The following is a 19,285-nucleotide window of genomic DNA, read 5'->3' on the forward strand; positions in this document are numbered from 1 at the left end:
TGCAAATCTCTGATGAATTTTATTCGTCTGAGTCAGTTCAGAGACAATTTAGCTTGTTATACAGCAACAGACAGGTTTTTGTTTTTTTCCTAGACCTATGATATTCTCAGTCATATAACCACTAGTGCTGTGCTCACAACCAACAATAACCACTATATAAACTAAACTAATTCAGACCCTAGTCACTGGAGTCAAAGGCAAGAGTATCTGGCTGGCCATCATCCAAACCATTACACTATTTTACATCAAACTATTACCCTTTATGATCATGTATCCTGCTTCACTTCATTCATAATTATCACTGCTGCACAACTTTCATTCTGCTATAACAGCACATTTGAAATAGGGGGTGTCATGGCTCCATGTTTACAATTACTAGTTAGTAGTTAAGCAAAATGTTAATCTGAGTAAAGCTGCATTTGTATATGGCTGAATGTCAGTTTTAGAGTGACTTTTACCTGTTCCTTTGTTGCGATCCACAAAGCAGTACTTCAGTTCATACTCTTTCAGAATTTCATGGACCTCCTATGAGGAGAGAGAAAAACAGAGACAGAGAGAAACTTGAGCTAATAAATCACCAAAATGAAACAACAAAAAACTGTCAAAGAACTGTTCAAACTCAAATATGTAAAAAGTAATCACAGATAATAACCACATTTAATAATTACTTATTATGTGCTACCTTTCAAAAAAGTAAAGTAAAACTGATCAATCACCTAATCAATAAATATATTAGAAATTACAGTACAACTCTACTACTGTGAACTTTACTGTGCAGGTCACATGTTCAGGGTACTCTTTTAACAGGAAGTTACTGTTATTGACTTAGCAGTTGGTTTCAGTAACATACTGACAGTCGTGAAAGCTTAATTAGATGAATTATAAAAATGTATTTTAGCACATCATAAGACACACACTGAAGAAACCTTATTTTTTGGACACGATTTGATGGGAGACTTCCCAATTGCAATAATTTGTCTCTAATGGGTAGTTATTATTATTGGTTATATTTTTAGGTGTACACTTAAGATAAAAAGCTTTCTGTCTCCTGTCAGGCTTATAGCACTCCAATCCACATGAGAGACACACAAATAAACCTGAAATTATTCTTCATAAGAATGGAGAGTGGAGTCCATCCTCATAAAGACTTTTATTTTGTCTTTTTACTGAGTTTATAATGAAAGGAACAATGCAGTAGCACAGCAAAAGATCCTCACGCCCTGCCTGAGGGTGTTGTGAACCTCCATGCACATTGCTAGCTCTGTTAGCCTCAGCCCCTGTTTGGTGGGTTTCACTTGTCTGCAGCCACACAGACTCACACAAGTATTGCACATAAGTAAATGACAGCACATACTGTTTTGAGCTGGACAATAATGTTGGTTTTTTATATACTCCTGTGACATGAGTAACCGTGTTAGTCCAACAACTGTCAAAGCATGTCCAGGAGCACAATTACAGATTGAACAGCAACACAGTGTAGGTGGAAGGACTGAGCAGTGAGCAGAAAAACAACCTCAGTGCTAAAACAACCCCTAAGCCTCTCAGCCTTAACAATGACTATGGAAAGATCATTTCAACACAAAATGATTACTGTTAAGTGGCACCAGAGGCAAAAAGAAATGGCCAGTGCATTATGATTCACTTCAAACAGGACTTTGAGAGTTTTATCCTCAGGTGCAGACACACTAAACTCACCGTGATCAAAGTATCATGTGGTAAGATTCTCTCCTATTCTTGTCATATTGTCTTTTCCAGTTCCTCCCACCCTGTCTCTCATTATGTTGTTATCCAATTATATTCAAACTTTTAAAAAAATACAATAAATAAATGTGAACCGCATTTTCAAAAGTTGGTTTAAAGCAAATAAAAAGGCTTTATAAATTAGCCTGAATGAGGCAAAACTAGATGAAAATAGTCTTTTAAGAACTGAGAAAGCATCTGTTCTGTTCTGATGGGTTAGGCTAAGGTTTAGGGTTCTCTGTGCTTTTATTCACTCTCAGCTAATGCTGCCCATATTCTTCTGCTACCATTCAAAGAAGAAAACAAACAAAAAGAACTCTGCAATACTCTAATGCACCAACTCATTCACACAGTAATCACCTTTTACACAAGAGCGAAAGAAGGTTTGACATTTCCAGGAGGTCACATGGACAGATTTCACAGATTTCACTTAAAACATTTTCATTCCTGATTATCACATTATTTCTATAGAGACAAAACATATCTGCCTCAAGTGGTCAATACAATGTTTGAGCCGTTTCTAGTAGCATATGTACTTTTTTTTCTCTATCTCTCTAACCACCATCCAACCCACTCATGTACGCAGTGAGAAGGCACGCTCCATATCAGTGAAGGCCATGCAAGGCAGCCCACACAAAGGGTTAGCTTGCTCAACCTTAAAATCAGTGCAGAGTGAGCAGTAATCACTGAGAGGAACAAACAGAGAGATAGAGATGGAGATAGCGAGAAAGAGGGATGGAGAAAAAAGGGAAATATGTTTTTTTTTTTTCTCCATACAGTACACATCTTATGCCAAATCCTCTTGCTACAATCACATGCTACAGGGGAGAGATTCAGGTAAAACAGCAGCAGTATGAAATGAAAAGGATTAAGATAAACCACCTCAAAGCAAAACAATGCAAAACAAACAAAACTCCCTATTTTATCATCATATCATGCATCCGTTAAAAAGTCATAACTTTATTCTCTTAACACACGTTTAGTGTTAATGACCAGTGCTAATTGATTTCCTTTGTAAACAAGTCAAACTATTCCTAGCATACTTTGAGGTTGTCTCACTTGTTATAAGAAAATACTCTTTAAAGACTCAACAATAGTAAAGAATAAAATTAATTAAGTTATAAGAGGTTTCCCAGATGTAATAATGCCAAAGCATGAATTAAAACGGTCTAGACAATAAAACAACAAGGGTTGCTTGTTAAAATACAATAACCAAATAGGATTAAACAATTTAGATTAAAGCATGCCTGTACAAATGTGTGAGGATTTAAACTGTTGCTGTCAACCAAAGCCCCCCCCCCCCCCCCCGTTTTATTATATCAGTTTATCCCTCTGTTTCACCGCTTACATATTTTTCCTGTTCTCTTTATTTCTCTGCCACAATACATATTTGTTTAAGTTAAATCGGAGTCCTTGTATTTACTATAATTCTGTGTCTTTACAATTCTGCGATAATGCAAGAAATAATGAGTAAAAGGACCATGAACAACAGAGAATTCTTAATCAGATTAAATAGTGGTATTGATAGTTATTGCTGTAATGCGAAGTATGTAGACACTGACAATGGAGTATATACTTGATGACATTTACACAAGGTTGGATCATGCCACTCTGATGTTATTTTATTACAAAGCGCTATGCTATTCTGTACTTCGATTGAGCTGTAATTTTGTTTCTTGTAGCGCTGACACATTACAAGACATTGTACTGTGTCAATATCCAGGAGTATTTTTATTATTTTTTTATTTTATAGTCTGAAAAGCCTCAGCCACACAATTTATCAAATGACCAAACCATACTGCACTTTATATATTCCAGTTTGTTATTTGTACAGCACCTTTCATACAATAAATGGAGCTCTAAGTGCTGAAAAAGTAAAGTGCTTCACATAAAAGAAGCATAGAGCAATAATAAAAAAAAAACAGAAAATAAAGAGGAAAGAAATATAAATATAAATGTAAAAGAGTAATAGCTAAGAAAGATAAGTAGCTAAAAAATTAAATAAAAACAAAATATAAAATCAATCTATTAAAATAAGTGCAGGAGTGACTATTAGAGAAAATATAATTCAGTTTGTTACACGTGATTTCCTTTCACACTCAGTGCTTTAATGATCTTCTGTTCTTCGCTACGTCCCTTCATACTGCTCTACAACGTTCCATTCTGTTTGAATGGAATTCCCTCTACGCTATTTCAATCCTGTTCTAATTAACACTTCCTTTGTAACCAAACCAATGTCGCAAGTGTTTCCAAACAGCCGCTGGGCTCAGTAAAGAGACGATCTGTGAAACCTACCCACAGCTGTAAACTCAGACGGAGCAAACACTTAAACCCTACAAAAACTAAACCTACAACTTGCAAAACATAAATCACCCTGATTTTAATAATCCTAGATAATATAGTTACATTAACGTTTTATTACTGTTTGCACTATTTTATGTCTTCATGACCAACAGAATAGATGGAGAACCAAACAGTATGTGGGACAGAAGGAAAAACTGCTATTAAGTTTCATTTTCAAGGCCATTCTACATTATGCTCCTTTAGTCTATGTGGCATAGACTATGCCAACCTGTTCTACAGTGTTATTCTGTATGTTAGCCAGGATAATACTCCACAGACAGATTCCATAGGTTTATATAAACTGGTGTTGATTTACAGCATAAATATGCATTGTTATGTATAAAATTAAAATAAAATCAAAATGAAAAGGTGTTGGTTTACTGGCAGATTCAGTTTTTTCAGGGGGCCCTGGTATCATGAAATGTAGCCGTTCGATTTTTGCTTGATTCAGCGATTTGTTCCACTCAGAGATGTTCTGCCAACAAATTGAGCCATTGTGACTGTATTTTGTGCCTTTACTTCCAGTTGAGCAATACTGTCTTTTTTGCAATGGTCAAGATGATAAGTATAGCATTGTGGTATTTGTGTAGGTGACTGATGCCTGTAAGGTCTCCTAAGAGGCAGAGAGAAGGAATGAGAAATTGGGATGCTGTGACCCAAAATTTTGGAAATAGTAGTTATTATGTTACTCTAGAAATGGAGTTGGTGTGCAAAGTCATACTGAGTGAAAGTGGTTACCTGTAGTGTTGAGAGTGCATCTGTGAAACCTATTCAGTGCATTGTGTGTTGAGTTACACGTGTTCTTAGTATGGTATTATATTGAAAGAGCTGTAGTCTGGGGTTACTGCTCATAGAGAAGATGTTACTGCATATCTGTTCCCAGAGGGCTGAATCAATACTCATCGATAAACCTTTTTCCCAGTCTGTGGAGGGGATGGTCATAGGGGAGTCTTTAATTGTTAAGATAAGTCTGTATAATTCTGATAGTGGTTTCTTGGATGTTGATATTGTAAATAGGTCTTTTACTAAATGGTGGTTGCAAGTTTTTGTGTGTGCTTAATTGTTTTTTTCCTGAGTGTGTTCTTGAGTTTTTGGGATAGAAAATTATCTGGAATGAAATCAAACTTCTGGGTTAATTAATGGAGGTGTTTGAAGTGAGAGATTTCTTTTGGTTTTCCATGAATTAAAAGAGATGGTAGGCTTGTTAACTGCAAATTCTGGGTTGTTCCAAATTGAGGTGAATTTAAATGGTGAGGGTATGTGACTGGGGATCTTATTGATTTTACTCTAAGCTTCCAGTGTCCAGTCCAATGACTGTGTTCTAGTAGAAGTTTTTTTATTGTTGTTGAGAGAAATAGGTCTGTTGCATTCTGTGCAAATTCTAACTATGAGTCTTGGTGAACAACTAGTGTGTGAGTTTGATTTGTAGTTGTTTGTTTGTTTGTTTGTCCTGTAGCATTTTGTGATTAGTGAGTCAAGTATATTGAACCAATTGGGTGCTGGTTGGACAGGGGTCAATAATAAGAGGTAAGTGATTCTTGGTAAAATTGACATTTTGATTTTTTGCAATGCAGCCTTCAAGGAACAGTGGTAAATTAAACCAGTGGTATAACTGATCTTTGGTGGATTTGAGGATGGGTATAAAGTTGGGGTGGAACAACTGGAAGATTTGAGATGCTGAGGACTAATTTAGGGGTTGCAGCCTTCCATTGGTGTTAATTTAGTGGTAGAACAGTGGATTTGAACCAGTTTATTACTGTATGCCATTATGCTCTACTCTGTGCTACACTGTTCCCTCTGCATGTTTCAAGGCTTTGAGAAGCTGACATTTCCAGCAAGTCTCCCAGCATCAGCCTTAAGCCCAGGGCCAATTTCTGTGCGTGCCATTGTGGGTGCACACATATGCCCCAACATATAAGGCAAACTGCCCTGACAGGACAAGCTTGATAAGGAATGTGATAGCAGCCCTGCCTGACACATGGTAAAAAAACCATAACACCATTTTCATTTAAGGCAGCTGTATCTCTATCTCTCTGTCTTTGCAAATCTAGAGTGCACAACCTTACAGTGGGTTGCAGAGACTTGAACACATCTTAACAATGCTCTGTGAAACCCAAGACATCAAAAAAACTCATTGGTTGATCCAACGTTCTGTCAGGAGTTGGATTTGAAACAGTAAAGAAAAAAATATTCTCTGATTCAAACAAATACAAAAAATAATTAAAATGTAACACTGTGTCACAGGGGCATCACAACACATTATGTAGTGTGAGCAGCATGTTTAGCAGAGCAGGAGCAGCAAGTGCTGTTGAGTGTAGGTCATCTGCATTTGGAAGTGCTTAGAGACCAATATAAAATCACTGTAGTTACATGCAGAAAAAAAACTTTAAGCCTAAAAGTACACCTTGGGTCATGGTTGCATGTGTAGAGTGCAGGTTACATGCTGTTTGTAGACAGCTGGATTGATTAACATAGGAGCGTACTATTACATCAGACACACATGAAGCGAACAATTGACATGCCACGTTTCAGCCCAGACACTGAATCAAAGTGATATCCAGGACAGCATGCCTATTGAGGAACGGCAGTCTGCCTGGACAAGACTGGTGCCTTCAGCAGTGCAATTACACCCACATAATATGTATTTAATATAACCATCAACAGTGAAGTTTGAAAGTTCATTCTTGTCCTTGCAGGTTGAGCAAACTCCATACACTAGGGAAGACCAGAAAATGCAGATTTTGAGTTACTGGAAAATGTTGTATGCAACATTTTTAAGATGTTTTGGATTGAAGTACCGCTAATCCACTTACTATCCCAAAATGTATCAGGAGAGCAGTATTTAGAGCATCAGCAAAAGGTTACACATGTTGTTGTGTCAAAGATACATTTGAAATACATGTTTCTGTATGTAAACACTCCAGAAAAGTAGCAATGTTATCATTTCTCTTCACTAGATATAATGTCACACATTCCAACTACTTTTCCTGTGACGACTTATATTACCTGTACAGTGTATTCACTATGTGCTCTAGGAATCAAGTAACACACGGCCTTAATACAGATGACTTCTCCACCAAGTATTTAAACAAGACGTTGAGTCCTTAGCTGCTCCTCTGTATCCAATTCTATTTCAAACATCCTAGGAGATGAAATGAACTTAGTTATGTATCACAATTGTTTTATTACAGTAATTTCTGTGCAACAGCCAGTCACATCCCTGTATTTGTCAGTAACTGTTCTCTTACTCACAGCTCCTACTATCAATTTTCTGCAAATACAGAGCAAATAAAAAGGCAGCAAAATGCCTTTCATTAGGCCTGAGTGTTGTTTTGAACCCCCCTCCACTCTGTGACTAACAGCTTGAACTATTTGCCAGTTAAAGTATTTCTGTTTCTGTTGCACTGCGTAAGACACTCTAGAGAGGACTATATTGTAGTGAAAAATGTATGAAGTATTCTCCACAAATTTAAGGCACCCTTCCTAGAATGATTATATAAACAAAAAAGGAGAAGAGACAAAGAAACCACAAATCCACAAACACTCTCCTTTTGTCTCTGGCATAAAAACACAAAGAGGGCCATTGGGAAAAAGTAAAACTGTGTGTGTGAATGTCTGTGTGTCAGTGAGAGAGAGATAGATGGAGGGACAGGGGGATTAGGGGACAAACACACTCTGCATGGCCTCCTTACTGGCAGTAACTGTGTCCTTGACCTACTGAGAGTGATATGTGCTACAGAGAAAGAACAGGATGAAGCCCGAGTCTGCCAGCAAGCAGAAGGCTATTCTCACACTTAACATAACTTACCACATTGTATGAAATTACCACCATAACAATAATGTCATAAATATAATTTGCAATTTTGGAACTGCAATACTATCATTGCATTGCAAATGGTGATTTTAGTGGCACTGTGTTTGTATTTGTAATCTGCTGTGTACTTGTTGCACTTGTACGACTGTATGTATTCGAATTAACAAAATTAGCTGCAGAACAACTGATTACACAAATATCTTAAACCCATTACAATATGACAGTTTTGATATTGGCAAAGTTTTCCATTCAGGTGTCAAACAGAGTTCATTGAGATGGAAAATACCTACTGCTGTTTATTTTGAATGTATGAATAGTATTATTCAAGCTGTATAACATTTTCATACCTACTGTATTTTATGGTTGCTTTCAAACCCCCATAAAATATGTATTACAGGTGCATTCAGTTATAACTCAATGCTCTGTTACAATATGTTACTTATTCAATGCTAATTACAACAATGCTTCCCTAATTATGAAAAACTCTTCCGTATTTGGTATTAACCAAGCAGTGTGTGTGTGTGTGTGTGTGTGTGTGTGTGTGTGTGTGTGTGTGTGTGTGTGTGTGTGTGTGTGTATGACAGGTGGCTCAAACCAGGCACGGCACGGATCACTGGTCCATCAAATGCCTGCCAGGAGATCTTCTTAGAAAACGTGCACACTCACATATTGTGAGGCAGACAAGCATAAATACACATGAGTGCAGACATCTATCTCTTTTTCTCTCTCAAACATTCTCAGTTTTCACACCTTCTGTGCTACTCACACATCCTCACTCTGCACTGCCACAAATTCTTCAGTTTAACACATTTGTTTTGATTCCTCTTCTTTTCTGTCTCTTTATCTCTTTCTCCACATCCAAGCTCCATCCTTTCTCCCTTTATCCTCTTGTCTTGTCTTGTCTTGTCTTCCCTCTTATGTGTATCCTCCAAATTTCACTTATCTTTCCATCCTTCCATTGCTAATCTGGCTCTATTGTTCAATTTTGATGTAAAGTTACAGTACAGTTGCCTTCTAGGAGGGAACAGAGAATGCAAACTGGAGACAACAGTGATGTGAGGGGCTATATCAATTAGTCTTTGTCAGCCTCTCCTTTAATTCTGTCATGCTTTGCTGATCCTCTTCAGATGTTTTGTTTATTTCCCGTAGAGTCCAGAAAGAAGATGCAGTAAAGTGGCACATCAAGAGCAGGGACTAACACTCTAATAATCAACCTCAGCAGTCATGGACACACAGTCCAAGAGGTGCGCTATGCACTGACTGTCAAATCCTTAATCTGACAATACATTACACAAAGACTCATTGTAAGAACTTGTTGAATCATTCACCGCCTCTCGATGTACTGTTGTCTGAAACTGGTTGACAATGCTAACTAGGTCCAGCTTTGGGTATTTTACTTCAACTGTGTAGCTGAAATGATTGTGAAACCAAGACCTGGCCACATCAGCCAACCTGAAACAGGACCCTGATTGTACAAAGAGAGGCTTTTTGCAGGTAGTTTAGCATGATGATAAGTAAATTGCATTTGCAAAGGTAACTGCTAAAGCTGCTGAAAGTACCTGTACTTACATCTAAGTGAGGAATGAATGCTTGGCATGTTTTGGCCAGATTTATCCTGGTTAAATCCACATGCACTGAGTCATTAAAGGACAATTACAAAGCTTCTTGTCAGTAGCTGTGTAATCGCTTTGCAAGTAGCCTATCATAGATGATCACAATTGGGTCTACACAACTACGTATAGACTACACAGTCAACTAAGATCAATTATTTCAATGTCTTTACTACACTACAAAATAAACAGCCCTAAATGACATATTTAATCAGTGTTAAATGCTTTTTCTCATGGATAACAGTATATTGAAGCCCATGGTCAGAACAAAAGCATAATGTCTTAATGTCCGTGCCATTAGAATACGTTTCCAAAGCCATGTTTTGAAAACCGCAGAGCTCAACATACCATTCACTGTCATCTTTCAATCACTAGAGTAATAATTCAAAGTCTGGAAATATGGGGGGATTGTGGGTTTTGCTGAACTGGCAAAAGTAAGCAGCAGCTGTCTCCATCACATCTGTGTGACCATCTATCAAGCAAACAAGCCTCGAAAAAAAGATTTCCCTCTACGTTTTCATAACCGCTCATTGGGGTAAGTGCATCTTAAAAGGAAAGCACTGCTATGTTGCTTGTAGTTTGGTGAAATCCTGATCATTTCTGTCCGTCTATCTCTTCATTTCCCTTTTGTCTTTAATAGAGAAGCTTGTTGATCTGATTTCGTCAAGGACAGGACCAGGGGGTTGAGGGAAGCAGGTGGCTCGCCCTAAGACAGGACTCATTCTGCTGTCAGTCGATGTGACCCCACCCCCATCCCCCATGCACATCCACCCATCACTGCTTGGCTCCAGCCCTGAAGCCACTAGGCTCAGATTGGAGGTTATTTTCTCCACCAAGCCAACAGCAGTCACTCCTCCACACATATCAACAGAGTCCTGCACACATTAGGTCAAAATAGAACTTCAAGAATATGAATTATTTGTGTTGGCTTCTAGTACTAAATGGGTAGACTGAGCCACATAACATAATATAAACACACAATAACGGTTGAGTATCTGAGCTCAATTCATCAGCAGTCTATGTTTGTGTGACTGACTATTCTCGTCTGACATGTTGAAATGTGATAAATCTCAACTTCAACATAAATTGAGCAGAAGAATAAAAAACCTTATAAAAAACAAAAACAAAAAAAAAACCTTTGACTTGGTGTGATGTATTGCTGAAATTTTTCCAGGACATTTCCCATCATTTCCATCAGTGTAAAACACATTTAATACTCACAAGACAGATTGAGTACACAGCTACAGCATGCAGCACCATCATAGCAGCAGTAAAAGCACAGCAACTGTAGAGAAATGTGCAGACTGGCAGGGAACCTCTTAGACATAAAAGCTAAATGGCCTCTTGTAGTGATTTGTACTCATAGAGCAAGGCGCCAGTGAAAGCACCATGATGTACATCAACAGGCTAGATGTAGAAAAGTTAATGTCTTCTGTAACGACATTACACACATTTCTGTATCGTTACCGATTTTAAAAAAAAGAAACCTCCCATTGGAAGTGCAAACTTCAAGTTGAAAAATGACATAAATGCATAAACGGCCATTTTAAATGTGAATTTTAACTGTTTTCTTATGGCTTTATTTACAATATCTACAAGTTAATCACGAAAATGTTTTGTAATTGATTGAGCATAGATCATTTTAATGAATAACTGAGATACACACTAAGCTTTCTGAATATCAAAAGTTGATTGATCATCCCAAATTAAAATCATTGCTAGATTAAATCAAAGCATAACTGTTTCTGGTGATTTAAAAAGGTTGGGGTGGGGGTTTGGGGTCCCAGGTGGAGATTAGGCAGATTGTTTTCTTAGTCTGACAAGCCGGCCTGTCCTGTAGCCTATTTATTTTTTATGATGACAGCACATTGTAATATTGTGTGTTGTGATTATTTTCTATTCAATACTACAGTTTGCTGCACATGAAAATTTGTTAAACAGTGTTTTGGCACATCTGACTGAGTCGTGCTATTCATAGTACTGAAAGGAGTGTTAATTTGTTAAAATACTATTTAACCTTTTGTTTTGATCACATAATGGATTAAAATCTTCCTCCAAATGCAGTGCTCCAGTTCAAGTTCTGGTTGTTTTAATAAAGTTTATCATTTAAAAAATAGGAACTGCAAGAAATAGCCTGATAGACCCAGTGGGGTTCTGATTTATTTTCATGAATAAAAACATTTCAAAAACACCCCCATCCTTTCCACCTTTCATTTTTACAGAATCCTGCATTTAACTCAAGGTGTCAAGCTTGAAATTCATATTGATTTCAGACCATTTAATTACATACTCCAGATGATTTTTGCTAGAAGCTGTCTAGGAAACAGACACATTTTGACAAGACAAGCTGATTAATACACATTTTGGGGTAAAAAGTTTACTTTTTGTATTCCATAAAACATTTAGAGTACTGACAGTTCTGTCTTTTTTTCTTTTTTTTTCCTGACAGAATGACACCTATTGTATCCCATGGGTAGAATAAAACTTCAGAATCTGATATATGAGAAAATATTGGGTTCATGCTGTTAATTCTGACTGTGTGAGAAACTTTGCAGCTTTTAAACTCTTAAGTCGACACTTGCTGGAGGCTCTCTGCTCTTAGGTAACAATAGTGGAACTTGGCATGGCTAAGTCATGTCATTCTCATCTGACCTCATTACTGAGGTGTTTGCCCCCACAGAGCTGCCACATTTCATGTTGTCGACTAATTTAAGAGGTCAGCTGTTTCTATGAGGACAAAACCTACACTTCTCACACTAATGCCCAATTGTCCAAGGTCACTTAGATACTGTGTGCTGAGTGTAATCACGGGGTTCTGATCAGTGTGCAGAATTGTGTCTCTTCTCTCCTCCACAGGAAGGTCGAAACATTCAGGTCAGCCAATATCAGAATGCTCTTCCCCAGCTCATTACACTTCTGTCCCTTCCAAAATCTAATTCAAATGTCCAGTCTTAAAGGGCAAACACACCCATGGTCCACTCAGACAGTGGTTTTCACTTAAATTAACTACACTTAATTAAATGTGCCTTAATATACATCGTCTAAAAGGTACATTCACATTACCCTTTATGAAATTTGACCACACTCAGCCCTGAGAAAGGACATGATGTCACATTTGATATCTAGTAAACATTGATAAGCGCAATCACAAACTAAACATGTATGAGAGCAACACTACAGTTTGAAGTGAGGTAGTGTGATAATGCTATGGTGATGTAATAGTTATTTCTCTACACAGTGTTTCTATTGGCAAACCGAGCACATTTACTTGCTACAAGTTGAACAAAGATGAATTTTGACCTGCAGATCATACTGAAACAGGAAACATCCAAATTTGTTAAAGTTTAATGTAATGTCCTTATGTAATGCTTATTTGATGTCTGACCCTTCTAAAAGGTTCCTTTCAGTTGTTAAGTTATTGATTCATGAGGTTTGGTGACTTCATGTAATTCATCACAGCCCTGCCCATTCTGAGATCTAACTGGTGTGTGAAGGCTTTTTTAAGTTGTGTATCAAAAGTATCAAACTCAATTTAAAAGTTATTGTTGCTGCTGAGCCAGAACTGTAATAAATAGGGACCAGCAGGATCCTGATCTAGCAGTCATGTTAACCGCCCCCTCCACCTGCTCTATCTCACTAACACACACACATACACACACACACAAAATAATGGCAGCAGTTGTGAACAGCAGGTGTGTGTAGCTTTCCAAGCCTTAACACTATTTAAACAGCCCTGTGAGAGAAAGTCAAGAAGAAGAATGAACAGACCACTTAAAGATATTCTCTTATTGAGGGGTTTGGCTCTTTTGAATGAAGGTGAACAGTGAAGGTTCAACCAGAAAGGCCATCTTGCCACAGTTCTCCTCCCACACACTCATTATCTATCCTTAGCCTTCAATCTAATTCGTCCTCAGCATAATCTTACTCTGACTATTTTGTGCCCAGTGGACGGGTTACTCCCAAACATTTTATCCAATCAGCGCAATTCCCATTTTGTGTATTTACTGTGAAACCACTGAATCAATATTTTGGTTTCTCCACCACTTTACAAGGCCACTCCTAAAGCCATCACAGAGCTAGAGTTGTCAGCAAGTATGCAAGTCCATGCTCTGATCAGATACCAGGTAATTGATTAATAAACTTAAATAAAGTATTTCACACCTGGATAAAACAGAAATAATGTATTCTTTATCGCTCCAAACCAGCAGCCTACACAGCAAACTGTGTTATGCAGCCACTAGCAACTACTGTTTAAGAGTAACAAAGAAAGACTGGTCTACAGTAAACAAAGAATATCTTACACTGGAAAGTCCCAAACAGTAAGAAGGCAACATGTACAATGTGCTGCCAGTTTCAACATCAACAATCTAAAAGCATTTACAGAGGAAATATAGCAATCATAAGAAAGATAGCAATCACATCACGTCATTACAAGGTAAGCAGTATGCAGCTATTAAAGTGCTGGTTTTTTAATGCAATGGTAAGAGATCAGTACTCAGTATCAGCTGACAAAGCTATCAGAATCAGTACCATGAAGGAGAAAAATGGTATTAAAACATCTCTACTATATGCAAAATATGTACAGTTTAGTCTCATTGTCTTTAGATATATTTGATAAGATATCACATATAGCAGGACTGGTCAACAAGTCAATATTATCCCTTAAACAGACAACGTGCACCAGGAGATACAAACTCTTTTAACCTTCCTGTTGTCCTCCCGGGTCCTTCCTCTGTCCTTCCTTCCTTCCTTCCTTCCTTCCTTCCTTCCTTCCTTCCTTCCTCTGTCCTTCCTTCCTTCCTTCCTTCCTTCATCTGTCCGTCCTTCCTTCCTCAGATCTAAGTTCAGCTGTTAGGGTAAATGTTCCCTCCTTCTGTCCTTTCTTCCTTCCTTCATCTGTCCTTCCTTCCTCCCTCCCTCCTTTCCTTCCCTCCTTTCCTTCCTACCTTCCTTCCTTCCTCCCTCCTTACTTTGCTTCCTTCTTCCTCCCTTCCTTCCCTTCCTCCCTCCTTTCCTTCCTACCTTCCTTCCTTCCTCCCTCCTTCCTTTCCTTCCTTCTTCCTCCCTTGCTTCCCTTCCTTCCTCCTTTCCTTCCTTCCTTCTTCCGTCCTTTCCTTCCTTCCTTCCTTACTTGAGGTGCAAATGACATAACTAGTAAGGTCTGTTTAAGGGTTATACATTGAATATACCTATAATTATTATCATCGTCTCATGTCACATGTTGCTGTATACACTTTAAAGCAGCGAAAACTGAGTTTGCCTGTATTCAAATATTCAAAGTAAAATGATACTGAGCTCATTTTAATATGAGACGTTTGTTTAAGAAAATCATTTACATTAAATAAATAAGTGGCCATTGATGTCCTGATGTCAGTTATAACCCCGTCACACAGGACAAATATACAGTGTGTCACAATACTCCCAACCCCCACCTTCTATCTACTACTGTCGTCATCACAGCCTCATTCTTTCACCCACATAAAGTCAACTTATTTGACCAAATGATGGCATATAACATTATACTTTTAAAATGTGTATTATCTAGTTGTCCTGGTTGTATTGTCAGTGTTCAGGCAAACAGGTGTTTCTTGATTGACTTGTGTATCTGCAAAACTGTGACTAATGCCACAGTGAACAGCTAAATCATAGCACTGTGTGTCCATGTAAGCTCATAGAGGATGATGGTGATGAAGGCTGCCCACTGTCGGGAGGTGCAGATTTTATCAACATCTGCTACTGACACATACACACACACACACACACACACACACACACACACACACACACACACACACACACACACACCGCAGCATGTAAATCAAGGAGGAAGTGGGTGGAAGGAAGCACACGCTGTTTTGTCACATTTACATGTATTTGTGTTTACCTGTACATAATGCAAACAACTACACACACACACACACACACACACACACACACACAAACACAATGTCTGCACAAAGGCATGCATATACACATCTAGCACAAGTTTTGTTAAAAGCTCTGAATAATTCAAGAACTTAGCATAAGTGTTAACCCCCTCACCAACACACACACATACACACACATACACACACACATACATACATAACCCACAGTTATTTTACACTCTTGTGCATCTGCAAATATGTTGTTGTTTTTTTATTGCATTTTTATTCTTTATAAAATATCAAGTGGCGTGTGGGTGCATATTTGGGTAGAAGTCTCAATATCATAGCTCAACTCAGAACTTTTTCCGACTTGGTTTGCATCTGGGAAGCCAGTGAGGGACAATGTCTATGAACGACTTCAGATAGATGATTCCATTTCTAAAATCAATTTTCTGGTTGGCCAAAGACAAAGATTCGATAAGCTCCAACTCGAACAAACCTCTTACCAAACCAATTATATGTCTTTTCTAGAAGAGATACACAAAACATTCAGATAGCAGAGCCTCATTTTTAGCTGGTTCTGACCATCAAGTTTAAAATGCCAAAGATCACATGACACATGGCTGGTGCAGCTACCAACACAAAGAACAGAGAAGCTCAGATAACAACACATACACACATATATAGTGTGGCTTAGTTCTCTGCCCCGGTCGCCATTACTTAACTATATCTTTACATAAACAGCTGTTTACTGACATTCAGTGAGGTTCAATGTCATTTATCACACCTTAAATTGGATGTTTGAGCTTCAATGTGCAGGATAATGGGCAGATTTTGACAACAGACGACTATTTTCACTATCATCTTCACCATGCTCACCTAAAATCTGAGTTAAGTGTGATGTGGAGACTTAAAGCATCAAGAGCACAGACCCCCAGAATGGACTTTACAGTGTAGTAGTCCAGCAGTGAAACTTTTAAAATAAAAAATATTGACATATTTATAGCTTCCGCAAATTTCAAGGAGAGAGAAGGAGGATGTCATATTAAGATTTTTTTTTCTTTTTTTAAATATTTTTTGGGACTTTTTTTGCCTTTTAATGTACAGGTTAGTAGAGAGAGACAGGAAATGGGAGGCAGAGAGGGGGGCAATGACACACAGGATAGGACCACTTGGCGTGGGATTTGACCCGGGGTCACCTGCAGCGAGGACTGTAGCCTCAACACATGGGGTGGGTGCTCTATCCATTGAGCTACACACCGCCACTCATTTTAAGAATTTTAACTAAGTAATTTAAACATGTTATTCCTCTGTGCTGTAGACCTCCTTGTCCATAAACTATTAAAAACACATCAATGGGCCACTACCATTGCCCTGGATTACATGTACCTTCACCAAGGCCACAGTAGTTTGTTCAGAAGCAGCTCTAGAGACCAATAACAGCAATCATGTTTTCAGCCTCTACACAGTAGTTCCATATAAGATGAAGGCCACTGCATATGCATTATGGGAATACTGCTTCAATAGCTTGTTGTGTTACATTCCACAATCTCACATCTTTATACTGAAGGTCTTGGAGAAATTAATAACGTCGTACAAAGTCAAGAGGTTGCTGCTATTAGTCTTTGGAGCCGTTTCTAAACAAACTACGGCACCCGCGTCTTTGTGGGGAAGGAAGATGTCACCCAGTGTACTGGCGTGGCTCACTGACATGTTTTTCTAACTGGTGCGACAGTTAAGTATGCTACACTCCTCACTCTTCATATTATCTGCTGCTCTCTAATTTTCAGGTTGTTGTTACAGGTTTTAGACATTAATCAAGCTGCCACCTTTCTACCTTCTCAGCCAACAAAAAGCTGATTACAGAGCTCAGCTGAATCTTTGAAGAAGTTTAGAGTTCTTCGCAAATGTTGGAAGCTAAACCTGATTAGAATTGATATGGGGTTTAAAAAAGAAAAATCTGATTCAATAAGTGGATTTCAATTGAATAAAATGCAATAAACCCTATTTGTGACTCCTACCTGCAGGGTATAATGGAAGGTCAATGGGATAAAGAAAAAAAAAGAAAAACTGAACAAGAAGTCTCACATCCCCATCATTCTTTCAACTATGCCTCTCCCTGTTTCTCCTTCAACCACCACCCCCACTTTGTTTTATTCTTTCCTTTTCGATTTTCTTGTATCCCTTGTCTACCTTTTCTATTCCTCTCCCCTCACCCAACTCTTCTATCTCGCTTCTCTCCTTTCTTATTGCACTCTTCTCACCATCATTCCCGCCCCCCACCCCACTTCTCTCTGAGATGAGGACTGTCAGCAGGGCCATATATCTGACACAGTGCACCATGAACTCCGCACACTCACTCACACACACACACACTCACACACACACACACATACATATATCCAATCTGCGATATAGTGTTCACTAATGGGGCAGCGGGTATGGGGGGAATGGGAGCTGGAGTTGGCTGGGGTGTTGTTGAGTCCATCAGACAGGTTATATAAGATGGTGACGAGGACTTTCCTTCATCATAAATCTATACCCTTATAGAAGATACTGTAATGTAAACAGCTGCGCTAAGATTAACACAGGGCTCCTGCACAAGGCCAAGCAAGAGTAGCAAAAGCTTTTAAGCTCTATTAAATACCAAAGCATAAAATCAGGCTTTATAGAATGAGTATAGGGCTGCAACTAGATTTCATCTGTCAATTATTTACTTGATCATCGATTCTAAAAGCCAAAAGATGATGTCCTAAAATGTCTTGTTGTTTCCCGACAAACAGTTCACAACCCAAAGACCCAGGTTACTGTCACAGAAGACCAAATAAACCAAAAAATATTCACATCTGAGAAGCTTGAATAAGATAATTCATTTTTCACAATTTCCCAGAACTTGAGGCATCATCTTTTAATTGCATGTTTTGTCCAACCAACAGTCTAAAACTTTACGATATTACATTGATATGAGAAAAGCATGAAATCCTCACATTTAAAGGAGCTACAACCTTGGAATATTTAGCATTTTTTACCTATTAAATGGCTTTAAGAATTAGAGGGATAGAGTAGCTATAACAACCTGTATTAGCATATAAATGACGATGAGAGACACTACACAGCATGCACAGGTTTAAAAACAAAATCACTAAATGTCCAGTGGGTGAGGGTGGTGGGCAGAGAGAAAGAGAGAGAAAGAGAGAGAGAGAGAGAGAGAGAGAGAGAGAGAGAGAGAGAGAGAGAGAGAGAGAGAGAACAGAGCAGGGAAAGGGGCAACCAATAGTCAGGTCATGAGCCCCTGCTATTGGCTGAGGTGTTATAAAGCCTGATGGCAGTGGGGACAAAGGATCTCCTGAACCGTTCAGTCCTGCAGCGTAGGGAGATGAACTGCCCGCTGCAGCTGCTTTTCTAGCCTGCCAGGGGATGACTGACATTGTCTGGGACAGCCTGCACCTTACTCCATGTTTTAAATCCATTGAATCCATTGTCAAAATTGTTACAGATTCATTTCTAGTCAATCGATTATTGACCGATACATATAGATCTAAAGGATTTTCAGATAGAAACGAGGGTGAATGGTACAGTATTTTTGAGTGGCTGGATGTGGTTTGTGCAGCGTATTCAGCGGGACAGGCTTCATACTGCTCTGCTCTTCCGACTGCGCTGCTCAGGCTCACTAAACATATCACACTGGTTCTGACACATGAATAATGTGGAAAATACAGACAGAGAAATTCCATTGGTTGCTTCACCTGATCCAAGTGGCTTTTCCACTCTCCCCTCTGTTTCTCATTTCTCACATCCACCATGCAGTCTCACTCTTTCACACTCCCTCTCCCTCTTTTTCTCTGTCTCACTCTCTCCTTTTGAATATATACACAAATACACAAAAACTATGCAGAGTGCCTGCCGGTTCT

General features: G+C 38.5%; 1 protein-coding gene across 1 annotated transcript in view; it reads right to left on the reverse strand.

Annotated features, from left to right (window-relative positions):
• Positions 1-19,285, reverse strand: part of raver2 (ribonucleoprotein, PTB-binding 2) — an 84,512-nt gene that overhangs the window by 63,443 nt on the left and 1,784 nt on the right. The window contains exon 2 of the mRNA XM_053322038.1: positions 459-525. Coding sequence (XP_053178013.1) covers positions 459-525 — 67 coding nt within the window. The remainder of the gene's footprint in view (positions 1-458; positions 526-19,285) is intronic.

The sequence above is a fragment of the Scomber japonicus genome, chromosome 7, assembly GCF_027409825.1.
Source record: "Scomber japonicus isolate fScoJap1 chromosome 7, fScoJap1.pri, whole genome shotgun sequence".
Taxonomy (NCBI): Eukaryota; Metazoa; Chordata; class Actinopteri; order Scombriformes; family Scombridae; genus Scomber; species Scomber japonicus.